Source organism: Cyrtonyx montezumae, unplaced genomic scaffold (genome assembly GCF_038088225.1).
Source record: "Cyrtonyx montezumae isolate F1298 unplaced genomic scaffold, pur_monq_1.0 scaffold_10, whole genome shotgun sequence".
Classification (NCBI taxonomy): Eukaryota; Metazoa; Chordata; class Aves; order Galliformes; family Odontophoridae; genus Cyrtonyx; species Cyrtonyx montezumae.
The window spans coordinates 57,922,028-57,939,518 of record NW_027071826.1 but is presented as its reverse complement, the minus strand read 5'-3'; the positions used below and the strand labels follow the sequence as shown (position 1 = coordinate 57,939,518).

Sequence of the window (17,491 nt, the reverse complement as noted above, 5' to 3'; positions counted from 1 at the left end):
AGCAGGACGGGAGCTGTGTGCTGCATGTTGTGTGCGAGGTGCCTGCAAGCGTAAGCCCGGGTTATGTTTCTAAGCCACCTTCGCTCAGGGGTGGGTTTGGGGCACCCAGAGGGCATCTGGAGTGCTGGGCAGACAGGGAGCAGGTGTGGTTCCGACCTCACAGCACCTGGAAGAGGACCTGTCCCCACGCTGTGCGGGTGCTGCTCTGGGGCGGTGTCTCACCTCCTTCCTCTCTCCCTTGGTTCCAGGTGGGAAGCCCCGGAGAAGTTCTTTTTGTATTTGTTTTGTACTTCAGCATGGGAGCTCGTTTCAGGCATGGACTGTGCTCCTGTCAGGTGACTCCTGCCAGCTCGACAAACCAAACCTGAATAAAACTGGCTCCGTGATGCACCTGCCTTTGGATTTGCTGTTTAATTCTTGTACCTGGCTTTTTGAACCCACCCCGAGCCTTGGGGTGGGCCCTTTGTTGTACCCAAAGCCTTTTCCTTGGCTGTTTTCAGCAGCAGGAGCAGCTGTTTCATAAGGAGTCAAGCACAGTTCGTGTTTCCTTCTAGGCTACTGAACTTGTGTTACCCGTGAGTGGAATTTAGCTGGACATCCTACTGCAGAGATTACTAAGTGCTGTGAAACTGCAGCTGGTGCTGTGTAGCAGTCCTGGTATCACACGTAGGTGTCTTGGCAGTGGGGTTCCTGTGCTGCAGGGAAAAGGGGAAAAGAACAGCGAGGGAGGAACGCAGCCAGGAGCCAACCTTGGGTACAAAGCAATATTCATATATTTATTTATATAGGCGTATTTACCTCCAGCATAAAACAAAGTCTAAATAAGCCAAACATAAAAGTGGGGGAATCCGGAGCCTCTGCACTCCAATTTAGCAAAATATAAATATAAATCAGAAAGAAAGGAAGGGAAACCACACTTGTTCCCCACAAATAAAAACCTATAATCAACAGTACCTGCTAAGAAGGCGACTCTACGAACTCGCTGGCGATATACAGTGATTAAAGCTGTGACAGCAACACTTAAACCAAACAAATTAGTGCTTTGCTTTTTTTTTTTTTTCCTTAATCCTTGCAGTGGTGGTACAGTCTCTATTTACAGGCTTTAAGCTCTATAACAGTAGGACAGAATGTGAATTTGCTTTTGAAACAAACTCCGAAACAGCCAAGCTTTGGCAAGCGGCCTCATTCCCGTGCTTGTCTTCCTTCCTGCCAGGAATGTCTAGAGAGATGAAGCTCCTGTTTCCAGCTGGAGAAGGGCTCCCCCGAGCTACAGGGCTGGACACATGGGCTCAGAGCTCCCTCCGTCTCATCTGATTGTTAACTCTCTGATTGGGGGAGGGGAACACGGCAGCGGGTACCGATGGGAAGGGCAGAGAGCCTTCTAGGGGTGATCTGTGCAAACAGCTGTTTCCGCGGGCTGAGAAGCGACCTTGATGACTTTTTGTTGTTAAAAAACCCTGGCTTTGCTGTCTTTGAGGCGCACAGCTTGTAACACAGGCGTAGGGAACCCCGCTGGCAGAAAAAGGCGCTAGGCGTGTTCCCGTAGCCATCAGGCACTTGGTGTGCTGAGGCCTCTGTAACCCCCGTGGCTGAGCATCACCTGAGAGACCCCCATCTCCTCCTGGGCTGGCACGTGTGCAGTGGCTGACTGCTTTCTGCCCTCCCACAGCAGCCGCCTGCGGCCGGGGAGACACGTGCTCTGGGCTCCGTTGGCAAGGGTGCATCGGTGGCTGTCAACCCCTCTGGGGGCTAAAAGAGAGCAGGGGGCAGGTAGGAGAAATGGCAGTGGGATCTGAGAAGGCTGCCCCTCAGCTGAGCAGAGCTGGCAGAGCACAGGGCATCGCTCGCCTGGGTGAGGATTGGCTGGGCCACTGATTGCCATTGCTCCTCGTGGCTGGAGAGGAGGACGTCAGCTCCCAGTGATACCACAAGGCTCTGCTGGGACAGACTCAGAAGGGAGCTGTGGAACAAAGCGGTGCACGCAGGAACCATCTATCAGGTAAAACGTTTTTGCAGCTCGTTTCACCAGAGCAGCAGAGCCTGCTGGTGGTGGCAGAGAGCCGCTCCTGCTCTGTGTTCCTCAGTGATGGAAACAAAGAGGCGCGCAGCTGGCAAAGGGATCGCTGCATCCGTCTCCGCTGACAGAACCAAGTGGAGCGCCCAGATCCTGATGTAGTTGCTGTGGTTTCCCAAAACCAGACTGGTTCAAGCTGCACGCATCCAGCGACAGGGCTGCAAGCAATGAGGTGTGCTCTTCTCTTCATCAGCTTTAGGGCTTCCTTCAGGAATGGAGTGTCCCTCGCTGCCATTCCCTGGTGGTGGCTGCCGCTTCCTTAGGGAAATGAGCCTCCATTTTCTGGAGCTGGTGGTGGAGGGCAGAGGTCTCCTTTAGCTGGAGCAGGACGGGGAGGAGGGCATGGGAGCACTGGGAGCTGACACGTCCCAGTGCTGCTGCAGCAGTCAGGCTTTAACATGGAGCTCAGCAGTGGCCCCCTTCGGTTTCCTATGCAAGACGCACAGAGCTCAACAGGGACAGAATTAAGAGACCCATTTTTTTATGCAGCTTAAAAAATAATAATAATAAAACTCAGTAGTTTAGCAAGTTAAGAACTTGTAACAGTAAAATACCCAGAGTACGCTCAACATAACTGCGTTCTGAGAGCAGAGACAGCGAGAGCCCACTGTCAGTGCTGTTTCCCCCGTTATGCTGGTGGTGCACTGAAGCCACCCCACACATCCCCAGCAGCCCAGCCTTGCTCTGCAGGGCACACCGGGCTTGGCCAATTGTCCTTTTTTCTCTTCAGCATGTCTGTGCCGACTCAAGAGCCAACTGGGCAGCTCTGTGCACGCTGCAAGTGGCCAAGCACTGCTGGCAAATGAAGAAAACGGGTCCCACCGTGTTTAAACAATGCTTAACAAAGGTGGCTTGGGGTGGTTTTCCTCCCACGGGCTTGCTGTTAAGTGTCCCCACACGTGGTTTGGCCTGGGCACAGCCTGAGCAGCATCTTTAGTGGGGTGCTTGAGTTTATCCATCCTGACCTGGATATGGTGACAGCACACTGAGGAGAGGGGCAGATGTGGGAGCTGCACCTTCTGTAGACAACAGGGGTCCAGCGGGGCTGCAGGTCCAACTAGAAGGAACAGCAACGCCAGTGTACGACTTCCAGTATGTCCAGGCACAGCCTTGCCTTTCCAGGTGAAACTCCAGCTTTTCCCTCTTGGAAAGGGCTCCAGTGTTGAGCAATTCCAGTGTTGTGGAGAACTGACGTGGCACGACGGGGCCAGTCCCGTGCTCTGGGATGTGGCAGCTCCATCCACGTTCCGTCCAGTGTAATGCTTTCAAATCCAGTGTTGCAGGGGGGTGGGGGGACACAGGCGTCCCCAGAGGGGAAGGAGAGGTGTTTGGGGGCAGCGTAGGGCAGTTGGTGCTAGGTGAGCCCAGGAGATGGCACGGGGCTGTCTTTCTGTGGCTGTCTTTCTGTGGCTTAGGTCCTGTGTTGTGTGTGTGCTGTACTAACGGTGTCAGCACTGCCAGCCACAACCAAAAACCATCTCCACCCCCGAGGAGGGCGATGGGGCTAAGGTGGGGCTGGGGGTCAGCGGAGGAGGGTGTAAAGGAGGTTCCCCAGTGTCACCAGTCCCCCTCCTCTCTCCAACCAAAGGGCACTGGTGCTGCCAGGACTCACTCACAGAGCCAGTAAAACTGGAAATAATAGTCAGTAAAAAGGTGTCCCATCTGTTCGGGGGTAGTGCTGCAGTTGGCTCGGCCCTATGCGAGAAAGCAAGAGAAAGGTTTCACAGATCAGGGTAGGATGCATGATTCCACGTTCCCATTGCTGTCCTCCCACTTAGCCCAGGACAAGGAGAGCAAAGCAGCTGCTTGTACTCACAGTCTGTGCCACTCTGAAGTGGTAGGTGAACTCCCTGAAAGACATCATCACAAGAGGCCAGTGGTGTGTCGTTTCCTGGGGAAGAAAAGAGAGTATCTGCGGTGAGAGCAGGGCTGAGCATCCCGGGATGTCCCCTAGGCCCTAATGGCAAGGAAGAGCACATCTCTGCTCCATCGAGTGGCCCTACAGAGATCTATGGAGGAGCAGCACCTCCACGCTCAGCAATGGAGACGGGCTGAGCAGGACAAAGAGCACTTCAACACTTTACCCAGCTCCGTGAGCCTTGAAAGCATCTGCTTGGGGATATGTGGCACAACGCTTCATGCATGCGGGTAATGTGAGCTGAGCCCTCCCTACCTGTGTGTCCGTGCCACCACTGAAGCTGTCTGTGCTCACAGCATCCTGGCAAGGGTCGCTGGAGGCGAGGCCACAAAGAGAGATGGACAGCACAGAGGAGGAGCTGGGGAGAGAAGAGGTGGTGAAGCCCTGGAAGGAGCCAGGCACTGCTGTCTCTAACCAAGTTGGGCAGGAGACACCACGGTGACGCGGCACAGTATCCAGCCCACTTGAGGGATGTAGGAATACCAAGGAGCCCACTCACTTCATCTCCAGGGTGAGGTTGGTGTTCACTGCTGTCAGCTGGCTGACGGGGATGCGGTAGGTGAAGTTTCCAGTCCTAGGGAGACAGAGAGTAAGACCTCATTGCAGCAATCCAGCTGGCTGTGAGATGCCCAGGATCGGGCTCCAAAGTCCCTCCTCTGGGCTGGGATTGCAGAGGGGTGGGCTCCTCAGGCCAGTTCCCGAGACAGCTCATCGCCAAACGCAGTCCTCCTGCACCGGGTGAAGGAGCAGGGCTGAACTCAGCGGGAGCCCCAGCTCTCGTCCCCAGGGGCTGCCTTGGAGTGATGGCTGGTGAAGGCCTAAGGATCCAGATGCTAACAATCCCATCTGCTGCTGCTGTCTCCCTCACCTGCACGCATTGCTAGCTGCACAGAACTGGGACTGGATGACCATATCAATCTCCAGGATCCGGATGGAACGCAGCACTGGGCTTGGTCCTGTGGGAACGAGGTGAGCTATGTAGGAACAGCAAAGGGCTGGCAACTGAGGAGGAGGGCTAAGAGGGGAGGCCAGAGGCCCACCTACCATCCGAACTGGGGTCCTGTGTGTGGGGCCACTCGCTCACTGGCTGCCTGATGCTGCGCTGTGGCCGGGCCTGCCCCAGTGGGGAGTTGCTGCGGGAGAGCGAGAGGTTGGAGATGTACTTGGATTTGCCCTGGAGGTGGGTGAAGGGGGAAGAGGGGCTGGCATTGGGGCTGCCGAAGCTCTGAGACCTGTCAGGCGTCTTTGGCCACTTGGTGTAGGACGTTGCCTTCCTGGTGATGCCCCTGGATTTGGCTTTGATATTTGTCACTGGCTGCAGTGAGGTCTGACTTTGGTCTGTGAAGGAAAGGGAGAGACGTTGGTCGGGGATTGTCCTGCCCCTCCTGTGTCACAGCCCTGCATTTAACAGCCCTCGAAGAGCTGAAGGCAGGGTGAAGGCATGGCCTGGAGCACCTCTCCTCTGAGGAGAGGCTGGGCTCATTGAGCCTGGAGAAGAGAAGGCCCCAGGACACCTCATTCTGGCCTTCCAAGTACGTGAAGGGAGCTGGTAAACGGGAGGAGGGTGACATTTTATACGGGCACGGAGTGATAGGACGAGGGGGACTGTTTCTAACTAAAAGAGGGGAACTGCAGTTCAGAAACAAGGGGGAAATTATTTGCTCAGAGGGCGGTGAGACCCTGCCACGGGATGCCCAAGGAAGGCATGGCTGCCCCATCCCTGGAGGTGCCCAAGGCCAGGCTGGATGGGGCCCTGAGGTTCCTTCCAACCCCACCACACTGTGGTTCTGTGATCTCTAAGGTCTGTTTCAAACCCAGGTTCCTATGGTATTATGACTCCAGGGGTGTTACAGCTGGGCAGTGACTGCCTGAGATGCTGTTCCTCCTGCAGCAGTGATGTAATAAGTGGGCTTGGAAAGCACCTGGCTTGACAAAACCACGCTCCAAGGAAACAGCACTGAGACTGCACTGCAAGCTGCAGCTGCTTGGGCACACTGGCCAGCTCTCATGGCTCCACACTGGCAGAGCACGCTCTTCTGTTGCCACTTACCCTGGCAGAAGGACCGTGGATGTACAAACCACACCACGTTGGCAGCCCAGCAGTTCCTGGGCGGGTGCAGGGGTTGGAAACCAGGTGAGAGAGATCTGGGGCCACGGAGTGATGCAGCAGTGGGACAGAGAGCACGGCACTGTCCCAGCATCTCCCTCCTGCTGGGCTGGGACTTACCTGTCTGATTGGTGGCACGAGTAGGGCTGGCCTCAGAGAGGGCAACGGAGGAGCCACTGGTGGGAGCGGCAGAGCAGCACATGGAGAAACAGGGTGGCTTGAAGCAAGCTAGCACACTGCGACCAGGTAAAGCATCGAGTAAGTTGAGCACGTCTGCTGTGACTGCAGGGCAAAGAGCAGACAGAAGTGGAGTAAGCTGACAGCAGCAGCACCCAAGCACTCTCTGCATCTGCTGCGAGCCCACAGCCATGGGAGCTCCCAGCATGGAGCCAGCCCCATGCCAAGAGCCTCTGGAGTGGAGGTGCAGCTGTGACCTACCGTGGCGTGTCGGGGTCTTGCTGCTGGCTCTGTCTGACGAAGCTGTGGATCTCACCATCTGTGTTTTGTCAATATTCTGGCTTGACCTGGAACGTAGGAAAACGGGGATGAAGCTCTGCCACAGAGGACCACAGCACCTCTTGTGGGTGAGTGGGGGGGACAGGACCAGCAAAACGAGCAGCAGCAGGTGGAGAGGAAGGGCACAGCCTGCAGCCATCTGGGAAAAGCAAGGCAGGAGAGAAGCACACAAGGCACAGACACAGCACGGAGAGCTGGGAAATGCCACGGTGAATGGGGTGGCAGCCCTGCTTCTGGCAGGAATGAGCCTACGCTGTTTCTCTGCACAGAGATTTCTCCTGAGCTCCTAGCAAAGAAATGAAAGACTTGACCTGTCCGTTCCCTCCTCGCTTCAGTTTTCTCTTTCCCATGTTTCGCTTGTCCTGAAGCCACGTCCTGCCTGTCCTCTTAGCACTGCTCAAGGTTTCTCAAAGAGCCCGCGTTCATTTAGAGACAGCAAAATAACACTGTCACCTCCGAGATGGACCTGGTTACATGTTTCTTTCATTAGTGAAAGGAGACACGGTGTTGGCCTCCTGGAGGAAAAGCAGACCTAGTCTTTATCCCAGCTGAAGATCTACCCCCACCCCTCCCGTTCCTCCACTGCCCTGTCAACACTCACCATGCCCAGTTTTTCTTGCCTCCCACGAGCACTTACTTTTTAACAGTCTCTTGTAAAGCTCGTGGCGTTCTTAAAAGAACAAATACACCATGCCTTGCTCTGCTCTTCACACAGTATTTTCTTCGAAGGGTGCCGATAGACAAATAGGACCTGTTTCCTTCTGAAGGAAAGTATGTTGCTACGGGTCACATTCACTAAGCTGCTTTACAGGGCTGCTCCTAATTAGTAACTGGGCTGGCTTTCCCTGGGCTGCATCCCAATTCCCCCTCCATATTGCCTGACAGGGTTTGATGGGCACGATGGCGAGGGGTGGACGGTTGGACCTGATGATCTTGCAGCTCTTTTCCAACCTTAAGGATTCTGTGACATAACTCCTGGACCCCACTTGCTGAGCTCTCTCTCTCTTGAGCTGTCACATTTTGCTCAAGACTTTGTCTTCTGTGGTGCAGATGGGGAAAAAAAAAGAAGGGGGATTAAGAGAAGGGATGCAGCAATTAAATAACAGTATAATGAAAGAGTAACATACCGTGGGCATAGAGCAACTGGGACCCCAGGACCCCTGTGCCGAAAGAGGGCCAGGAGACAGGCAGTGGGCACAGCAAAAGAGCTACAGGGCAGTGAACAGAGAAGGGAAGAAAAGGGAAGCGATGAAAGAGGGTGTGGATAACGGAAACGAAAAGCAAAAATTAAAGAGAAAATGGAAACAAAATGAGTTGGATGGGAGTTGTAACCAGAACATAAGGGAGAGAAGTAGGATGGGGAAAAGAAAGAGAAAAAGACACTCATTATCTGGCGCCACGAGCTCCTGAAGGAGCAAAGTGTGCTGAACCTGAGCGCTGAGCACGGGCTGTGTGCACACCTGACACTCTTTCCCTCTAAGAAAAACCTTTTTTCCTCATGCACACGACCCCACAAGTCAGTGGCAGGACTTTGCTGTTTTACTGCAGCAGAAGTGGCATCCAAAGACCACTCAGACCGTGAGTAATGCGGGCAGCCAACCACGTTTGCTTTTTCTTCTGTTCCTCGCTTCTTGCCACAAACAATTTAAGGCTTGGACACACGGACTGACTTTACAACGTGACTCACAGTAACCCCACAGCAGCTGCTCCTTTTGCCCTGGAATGGCCCAGCCACCACATCCATCCCACGGAGCCCACAGGTACCTACCCCTCAATGTCCACCAGGTCCTCCTCGCTGCGCAAGCTCAGCACGTAGAGCGTGGACATGGACACCACACTGCAAAGACAAAAGGTGAGGGCTGAGGATGACTATGGGGCAACGGACACGTCGTGGTGCTGACCTGCTGCCGAGGGATTTCAGCCCATGAAATGATCTGTGGGTCCCCAGCCCCTCACTGACCACCCCACAGAAGGCAGAAAAAACTGGACCTCTTTGCTCTCAGGCACTTGTACGCTTCCCTACCGCGGTGCTGGGAAGCCCTGAGGATGCTTCCAGAGCTTCCAGTTTGGTTGGCACAGCCTAGACCAAGCTGATGAGACGAAGGGAGGGAGACCTGGATGCTTGGTCCCACCTGAAGGCCATGATGATCACCAAGGCAATGATGGTGCCTTGCAGGAAGCGCTGACTGATGCAGACCTGCTCCGGAACGACCGATGGTGACTACGAGAGAGAAATCCCAAGCTCAGTTCAGGGCTCTGGTCCCCTCTACTTCTGAGTACAGATCCATCACATCCCAAGCTTTCCTCCTGCGAGCCCCCAGCCCCCTCCACGAGCCAAAAAACGCCTTCATTAGGCATGGACAAAAAGAAAGGAGAGATGAGGAAAATGGGAGCAGACACGGCTTCTCCCTCTGCAGCACGTGCAGGAAAACACAGGAGAAATGTGCAGAATGCTGTTCCCAGAGAGCCCACCTTCCCCAACACGGCAAGGCTTGTTTGGGAGCAGTCCCTTACCTTGCTGGCTATCTTGTGGGGCCTCTTTTTGTGGGGCATGCTTCCTGCACGGCTGAACTGGCTCCCTGTTTGGCTACAAGAAGAAAAGGTTCTCAGGAGAAAATCTCTGTGTGACGTGACAGTCACAAACTCTTGCTACCCAGCAGGGAGCAGGCACAGTGCTGCTTGCAAAGCCTGAATTCTGCTCCAAATCTTCATAAGCTGTCGAAGGTCAGTAAGACAACTCGGATCTTTGCTCTGAGGAAGGCACTCACTAACTCTGGAAAAACGTGGTGACCATCTCATAGGATTTTGGAGCAGGATGTTGGGATGTGGATGCCAGAGCTGCCTCAGCTCTTGGAACCAAGTCCAGACCACATGACAATGGCCAACCCCCCACCAATCTTCCCCATCTCGTCCTTCCCAAAATGAGCTGCCACTCAGGACTGCCTGGGTGTGTGGATATGGCACTGAGGGCATGGTGGGGATGGGTTGATGGTTGGACTTTGTGATCTGAGAGGTCTTTTCCAGCCTCAATGGTTCTATGAAAAGAGCCTGGGCTCCTTCGCCCTCAGCATGCCTGTACCTGAATGCCCCAGAGCTCACAGTTGACTTCATGCTGTCAAGGCGTTTGAGCTTGGCTAACTTGTGGCTCCATCTCTCCAGCTCATCGATGCGGGTCTCCAGGTTGTCTGTCAGCTTGCACAGCTCCTTCACAGCTCCCACGTTCTCCATGAAGATGCGCTCCTGCCAGAGAACAGGTCAAGCAGTCGCCAAGAACAAGACAGATCCTCTCAAAAACCAACCAAACAATAAATGCTAGTTCAGGATCCCTGATGCTCTAAGTTCAAGCCCTGGCCATTCCAACTCTAGGTACTGAGAAGGGAGGGATGCAGGAGAGAGCTGGCAGCTTGTAGAGAACAGTGAGGCAGTGAGCTACTTCCCCTCAAAACCCAGAGCAGCAAACAGGCTGCCACAGGTTACAGTGAGTTCAGGCAGCCAGGTGCTCTCGGTTATCTTGACACAACCACCTTATCTTATCTAGAAAGGAGATTATGTTTAAGAGACTCCCTGCAGGAAGCTGCCAGCAAAAAGCCTGTCCTGAGGGAGATGCTGACAACTTTCACCAACATCAGGCAGGCTCCTCCCTGCAGATGTCTGCTCCTGACATCTGAAAGACCAGGCAAGTCTGAAACTCATATGAGTGGTCCATTTAGAAGAATTTCCCAGGCACTATGCCTTCCCTCTTCCAGCTCTACAACTTGACCCAGGATCAACAGCCTCCCCAGCTTCCCTGCCCCTCCCCAGCCCTTCAGGCTGCCACTCACCTTATTCACCACCAGGAAGTTCTCCAGGGTCTGCCCATTGGAGAAGACCAGGTCCCCGGTGTCCTTCACAGCTTCAGGGAGGATCTCCTTTACCTCCTGAGCGATGACGCCTGCGTGGAAATGGCACAGTGAGTCACAGAGTGGGCAGCACTCCTCCTGCCACAACCTGACCCCAGAGATGGGGACAGCACGAGGGCAGTCCTCTGCACGCTCGTCAGAGGCCCGCAGGCCACTGGAACCATGGGAAGCCACACTGAAGTGTCCCCAGAGCCTTCTCCAGGCTGAACAAGCCCAGCTCCAGCACTGCAGATACAAGCAGGGTAGCACAGCACGATGCAGGGCCTGTACCTGTCTCAGAGGTGTTGTCAATGCCCACCGTAGCTGCAAACTCGGGCGTGTAGTTGTAGTGCACCAGCCGCATCCGCGAGATCCTCTTCAGCTGCTCTGTGGTGTCCACCTGGGACAAAACAGAGACGTGCACCTCCTCAGTGGGGTGCTGCTCCTTTAGATCCCATCGCTCTGACCCCACGTGGCAACACTCACTATGGTTCACCTTCATGGCAAGTCCCAAGGGCAAGAGGCACTGCGTGAGGGGGCCCTGAGCCCTGCTCTAAGCCACGAGGGCAAAAAGCACTGGCACTGGGGTTCACCCCCAGCTCCCATCACTGCACCCTTTCCTTGTGCAGAGGAGACAGTGCACAACGAGGCAGTGGACAGAAGCAGGACCCATAAACAGGAGACACGACTGAGCCTGGCTTTCCCGTACAGGTGCATCCAGCTGAGAGGACTTTGTGCAGAGTTGAGCCTCTCCCCCGGGTTTTCCTATCCATTCCATAGGACCTTAGGCTTCCCATGAACACCACGACGAAACCGACGGCTGAACGAGCTCACAAGGACACTTTCTGCAGTGCCCCTTCAGTTCCCCATTCAGCTAAGCCTAGCCTGGATTGCTCAGCTCTTACCTCCTGGATGTCCTCCTTCACTCGGACGTCTGACGGGTGCATCAGGGAACCCATCACCTTCACGTTGCCATGGACCACGAGGGCTTCATCGGGGCGGTCTGTGTTGATGCCCACCCGGCCATGGTGAAAAACAGTATCAGGGAGCTGTGCCCGCTGCCAGAGCACGTCACTGTCACTCTCAAACTGGCCAGGGTTGGAGGCCTGGGAAGAGGCAGGAGAAAAGGGAGGAGATAAGCAGAAGCACCCGGATGACACAGCGGTGTCCTGCAAACGGTTCTGCAATGGGGAAGGTCTCAGCTGAAACTGGGGCAGACTCATCCAGGTGGCTTGAGAAGCCGGAGGAGACTTCTGAGATTAAAAGCTCAGGACACGGGACCCTGGTGGGGGTGTGCCTCTCTCTACAGCCCACAGCTCTAGGAACACCTGGAGGCTGAGCTGTGACAGCACCTGCCCAGCAGCAGGGACAGCAGGGAGCTGACAAGACAGCACAGCACAGGACAAGTGAGGCTGTGAATGTGTTAGACAGAGCTTTGCAGCAGCACAAAGGGAAGTGGCAGGGACGGGGATACACTGCCAGCTCTGGGAACAAATCCCAGCCTGCTTTTGCAGTCTTGGCATTCATCTGCTGGCCCTGTCCAAGCCTCTTCTATCAGGAACCAAGGTTACGCCTGCTCTGCTCCTCTCCCTAAAGGAATATCCTTCCTTCCTTGAGCTGTCTTATCCCAGCCCTCAGAGCTCTTAACACTCCAACTACAACACGAGGATCACTGGAGTCCATAAGTAAGACAGCTGTTGTTGCTGGCTCCGCAATCCCTCAAATCCCACTGTTCTGCAACGTGTTGGGATGGAGCAGCACAGGCTGCCTGCAATTCCCTGCAGTCCTGGGCACCCTGGAGGCTGCATAATTCCTTGTGCTTCAGTCTGCAGACTCCGAGGTCCTTCTCTTTGTGCTTTGCCTCCTACCTTCAGGCCACAGAGCTGTGCACTTGCCAAAAGAGCCCTTGGAGAGTCCAGGGATGATGCCTACCTCCTTCCTGTCCCTCTGCACTCCCACACTTGAACACTGCTGGACAAAGTGCAGCTGTGGCAGGGCACCCAGTCTTTCTGCACCTGGAGGTCTCGTCCCTCCTGAGGAATCCTAACACCACCATTCTCTCACTCCCAGCAGCTCTACTGTAGGCACCAGTGCAAGGTCAGGACAAGGAGGTACCTCTCCCCATCCTGCAACAAGTTCTTCTATGGCCTGAGGCTGCTCCAATCCGTGCGGAAAGGCTGGAGTGAGAACACGGGCACGGACAGGGACAGCCATGAGCAAGGACAGCTGCAAGCAAGGCAGCACTGGTTTTGGAGAAGGGAGGAAAGGGCTGGGAGGGGAAAGCACTGAAAAGTTAGAGAGGTGCAGGAGAATTGCCCAGCTCATCCAGCAAAGGACTACGGGAGGAGAGGAGGACTTACTCGGACGATGATGCGTTCAGAGATGTGGGCTGCGAGCGTGTAGTTCTGGTTCTGTGCATGTGCTTGCAGGGCTACCACGAGCATGAAGTACCTGTCAAGAGGGGAGAGAGGTCAGGGTGCCATCCTGCACCTCCAACTGCTGCATCTGCCTCAAGGACAGGGCACCAGGCTGTCACAGCAGGCTGGACACATCCCCTCTCCCCCATCCATAACCCCTCGTAGAACGGAGGTGACCACAGTGTCCACAGCAGACATTCCCCCTTGAGGAAAGGACGGCCAGTGTAGGACCTGTTGCCTCCCAGAGCCAGGGCTGGCACATCCACAGGCCCCGAGTGCTCAGAACAGTTTGAAAAGGCGTCCCTGCTCTTTCACCTCTGGTCTGGATTGGGTTTTCCTTTCTTCCGCATGTTGTTGGCCGTGGTCTCGCTGAAGTGCAGCCGCCCCACAGTGACCTTGGTGACCTGCTCTGGAGGCAAGTTGACCCTGGAGAAGTAAAAAAACAGGGAAGCAAGTGAGGATGCTTCTTGGAGAGGAGGCTCCTTGAGGATCGGCCACCTCCTGTCCCGCTCCACCAAGGCGGGGCTGCAAATTGGGCATAAAACAGAGCAGGCAGCATAGAGGGAGGAAAACTGTGCAGTGGGCAACAGAACTAGAGGGTGTGCTACCCACAGTGCTACCTACCCTGAGCCCTCCCATTAACTCCCCTTGCCCACTCGCTCCTGCTACTGCTCATTCCCCAGCTGCACTCCCCAGAAGGAGCCCAGCCCAGCTCACACTCACGTGACAGGGTTGAAGGGCCGTTTGCTGCGGTCTGACTGCGACTGCTCGATGTTGATTGACTGGTTCAAGGCCTCTAGCTGGAGAGAAAGATTTGGGGACGCCATGAAGAGCAGAAAGCAGAGACTTTTCCCCTTCCCACTGCCTGCCCAGCGCCGCCTGTGACTCAATGCAACTAACACGCAGCTCCTAACTTGGGTGCAGCACTTGTGCCGGGGTTCTTCCCTTGGCAGAGGGCGAATGGATCACCCCAAACGCCTCCAGAGTCTAACGAGGGTGAGAGGAAACCCCGGGGACACGCAGGGAGCAATCAAACCCAATCGAGTCCTGTGTCAAGAGCTCAAGTCTGACCTCCCACTTTCTCCTCCACACACCCATACGACTCAGCGCGTGAAAGACGCAGCGTTGCCTGATCTCAGCTCCCCTTCTCCCTGCTGCATTTGCTTGGCTCCCGCTTGCCTTCACTCCGTGCAGCTTCAGGTAGAAGCACTCTAAGGGTTTCAGGCCCTCGGGGGTCTTCACATACTTGGGATCTCCAAGCATGCCAATGTAGACCGTGACCTGGAAGTGATTCTTCTTCTGGCACACAAAGGCATCGTCGCCCACGGAGAAGTTGAACCCTTTGTCAGCATCGACGCGGTACGTGAGCATGGGGCTGTGGAAAAGGGAGCAGGCATCAGGCCAGAGCCCTGAGCACGTCACGAGAGGCCTAAGCTCCCAGCAACGGAGGCAGTGCAGGGTCTGTGGGGCACCGTGTGGCAGCACCGAGCCCGGGGGTCCCACAGGCCCATTGGTTTTACCCACCACGTTCCCGACGTCGCCCACGTGCTCAATTTCTCTGAAATCAGCAAGGCCCGAGTGGGAGGAGGGGGACACTGCTGCCCGGCCAACACGCACCAGCTGGGGAGGTTTAATCTCCATCTCCTTAATGGGCTGGTTGCCATGGGAATGAGGGAAATATGTGGCCTTTAAGCAAGTACCCTTTTCTCTCACCACCAAAGAACGCAGACCTGGTGGATGGGCCCCTGGGATGCATCTCAGCCCATCAGGAATCTCTAGCTGAAGATCAAAATCCCACATTTTCCCCTTTATTTTCGTGCTTAAATACTCAGAAGGCAAAAAGCTCAGCCTGAGCCTCTGACATCAGCTTTAAAACTCACTGAGCGCTCTTCCACAGGAGGGTTAACGTTAGAGGAGATCCGGGGGCCCGTTCCCAGGCTGCCATGAGTAACACTGGGATGCAATCCCTCATCTCCTGCACCCGAGGGACTGTGCTGTCCCTGAACACAGCCCAGACGGTGGAAGCAGAGCACTACCTTAGCCCAGAAGCACGAGAGGAATTCCCTTGCACCACTGCCCGCCTCCCAGCCTTAGCCATGAGGTCTCCATTTGGCTCCTCTGGCTCAGGAGCCAGGGCTTGGTCTGGCCCTAGCACCTTCTGCGCTCACCCATGGGTGGAGTGGCCCTTTTCCCACCTGCTTTCAACCCTCTGCCACCTCAGCTGTTTCCACACGAAGGCGGGTTGGAGTACCAAACCACATCTGCTTCCAAACCACGCTCTGGTTAACGTCACTCAAACTGATGGCTGATAAACATAAGCCAACACAGAGGAAGACTGTCAGGCTAAGTCTCATTCCCTAAGCTCCCAAGGACTGAGCCACAGCGTGGGGTGCACTGGAGGGCATCTCCACTGCCACACATCCTGCCTTTCACCTGCTCCCTGATTTCATGCAGTCCCTGCTTTGTTCTCCTTCCAGGCTTCCAGCACCACCTCAGCCGGTCTTCACCAGCACCTGAAATACATTCAGGACACGACCACACCACGCTGCTCTCCGTCCACTGCGGGATCTGCAGCTGTTGGTGCTGGTTGTAGGGTCTCCTCTTCCAAACCAGGCTTTCGAAAGCTTGCTCGATGGGAAGAGACTGCAGAGCTAGCCTTCCCCTCCAACTGCCTTACCTCAAACTGTAAATAGCTGGGGAGAGGGAGGAGGGAGCCTGCTGGCATTTATCAGAGCGCACTGTCAGGGAGATGGATTACTTCTGCTCCCGAGAGTAAATTAGTGAGCTGCCTGGTTCCAGGCCTCTTTGGCACCGCCGCTGGAAACCACCTAACCCTTTTGAAGGTTCAGCAAGTCTGAAACCACAAAACCAGTGCAAAAGGCCAAGGAGAAACACGCTATCAATAAAACTAATCCGGAGACTTAGGTCTCCTTCAACCAACACGGATTCCTTAGCCCACATAACCAAAGCCTGAGACATAAACCAAGCACGCTAGGGCACAGATTTCCAGGCACCTCCACTCCAAACCGTGAAGGAGCCCTTCTTTTCTTTGTCCTCTCCTCCATTTCCTTAACCCGGTCTGCTCCTAAGAGAACGACAGCCTACAGTCCCACTGCAACTAAACCTGCAGGCCTGGAGAGCTCACTTGCTTTTGCTCTTCTCCTGGCTACAGCCCCCGGGCACAAGAAATCTGTTGCCCTCCTATGACAAGGTTCACTGGCACCAGGCACATCTCTCAAGGCAGAAAAGCTACTTGGGAACTGCAGAATTTGTTCAGATGCCCCCTATGCTGGGGGAAGCCTGGCTCTGAGATACAGCCCAGATCAGCAGTAAAGGAGAAGTGCCTGAAGGGCCCCTGTTCTGCAGCTTTTTTTCAGAGGAAGTGACTGAACGAAGACATTTTCTACATATTCATAAGCAAGAGGACGCAAACATTAATCTGATGCGACAGCATCCATGCACTGCCTAAAAAATACAGCTCCTAAACGGGCTCAAACGGTGCTGATATGAGCTGGAACAACCTCTCATGGGGATACCGACCGTCACAAACGTGGTAGGAAACTTCTGAGGAGCACAGAAATCTTCTGGTACCGGTTACCAGCGCCTTCACCAAGAGCAGCACGAATAGGAAACGATGGAAAAAAAACAAAACAGGCCTCCTTGCATCTGTGAGGCAAAACAGGAGCAAGACCAAGCACAGCAAACCTGAGAAATTGGCCTCCACGAGGCTGCAAGCAGTTGTCTTGCTTCACGGAAACGCTGGAGGTTGGATGCAGGTTTTTCACCCATCCCTCTATCCAGATGGGCTTACAGCTTTTGAGAGCTGAACCTCCTGCACAGGGCTGCTTGCTGGGTGCAGCAGTCACTGCTGAAACTCAGCAGTGAGAAACTCAGCACTTTCCTCTGGGATCCTGGCTCAGCCTCTCTCCTTAACATGCTTTCCTGATCTGGAATTAATACCCCCTTAAGGGCAAGAAAACTTCAGGTGATTCAGATGATTCAGATTCCTGGGGCTGTGAATAGGTTGTGGGCACGTGGATCATAGGGGAGAAAATGTTTCCCCTAGGGGCAGGAAACCATAACAGCTCATAAGAAGTGCAGGACGGCGGCCAGCAGAAAGCAGGCTGGGGAGGGCTGGCCCTTGCTTAGAGATCCCAGGGGGAGCTAATGTAGAAGTACTTGTGGATCTCAAAGAGATGCTCACGTGCTGAGTCCACCAAAAAGAGAGAAAGAAAGAGACTCCTACCCGCTAAAACATTAACTGGTCGTCCAAAAATAAAAATACTAACGATAAAGAAAAGCCCTCATAGAAGAAAGAAGGGAAAGCTGAGCTTTTGCAGCTCCTTCCAGGTCTATTCTGGTGCACTGCCATACCAGGAGACCCATTTCAGCGATCTGCTTAAGAAGAGATGCAGTCTCAGCTTGCACAACCTCTCCTAGAGCTACCTGACTGCTGAGCTGCCACAGAGAGGGAAGAGACCACCGAGGCTGTGCACTGCAGCAATCCTTCCCCTTTTATTTGGGTGGAATCCAGCACCACAGCAAACCACAGAAGAAAGTGTGTGGTTCCTAAAGCCGAGG

The 17,491-nt window shown here is 54.7% G+C and overlaps 1 protein-coding gene across 5 annotated transcripts in view; it reads right to left on the bottom strand.

The window, feature by feature from the left end:
* Nucleotides 1–3,109: 3,109 nt before the first annotated feature.
* MYRF (myelin regulatory factor) overlaps nucleotides 3,110–17,491 on the bottom strand; it is a 34,524-nt gene continuing 20,142 nt past the window's right edge. For 2 of the 5 annotated variants that reach the window (XM_065755514.1, XM_065755518.1), the window contains 20 exons: nucleotides 14,090–14,285; nucleotides 13,634–13,710; nucleotides 13,226–13,336; nucleotides 12,854–12,944; nucleotides 11,399–11,599; nucleotides 10,785–10,893; nucleotides 10,437–10,546; nucleotides 9,695–9,855; nucleotides 9,130–9,202; nucleotides 8,748–8,836; nucleotides 8,384–8,452; nucleotides 7,743–7,823; nucleotides 6,538–6,623; nucleotides 6,220–6,381; nucleotides 5,037–5,330; nucleotides 4,861–4,948; nucleotides 4,492–4,566; nucleotides 4,248–4,350; nucleotides 3,891–3,965; nucleotides 3,110–3,769 (listed from right to left, as the gene is read on the bottom strand). In XM_065755514.1, the coding sequence (XP_065611586.1) occupies nucleotides 3,683–3,769; nucleotides 3,891–3,965; nucleotides 4,248–4,350; nucleotides 4,492–4,566; nucleotides 4,861–4,948; nucleotides 5,037–5,330; nucleotides 6,220–6,381; nucleotides 6,538–6,623; nucleotides 7,743–7,823; nucleotides 8,384–8,452; nucleotides 8,748–8,836; nucleotides 9,130–9,202; nucleotides 9,695–9,855; nucleotides 10,437–10,546; nucleotides 10,785–10,893; nucleotides 11,399–11,599; nucleotides 12,854–12,944; nucleotides 13,226–13,336; nucleotides 13,634–13,710; nucleotides 14,090–14,285 (2,338 nt within the window). In that variant the 3' untranslated portion in view covers nucleotides 3,110–3,682. The remainder of the gene's footprint in view (nucleotides 3,770–3,890; nucleotides 3,966–4,247; nucleotides 4,351–4,491; nucleotides 4,567–4,860; nucleotides 4,949–5,036; nucleotides 5,331–6,219; nucleotides 6,382–6,537; nucleotides 6,624–7,742; nucleotides 7,824–8,383; nucleotides 8,453–8,747; nucleotides 8,837–9,129; nucleotides 9,203–9,694; nucleotides 9,856–10,436; nucleotides 10,547–10,784; nucleotides 10,894–11,398; nucleotides 11,600–12,853; nucleotides 12,945–13,225; nucleotides 13,337–13,633; nucleotides 13,711–14,089; nucleotides 14,286–17,491) is intronic. The other 3 variants (XM_065755516.1, XM_065755517.1, XM_065755515.1) reach the window with 3 other exon arrangements.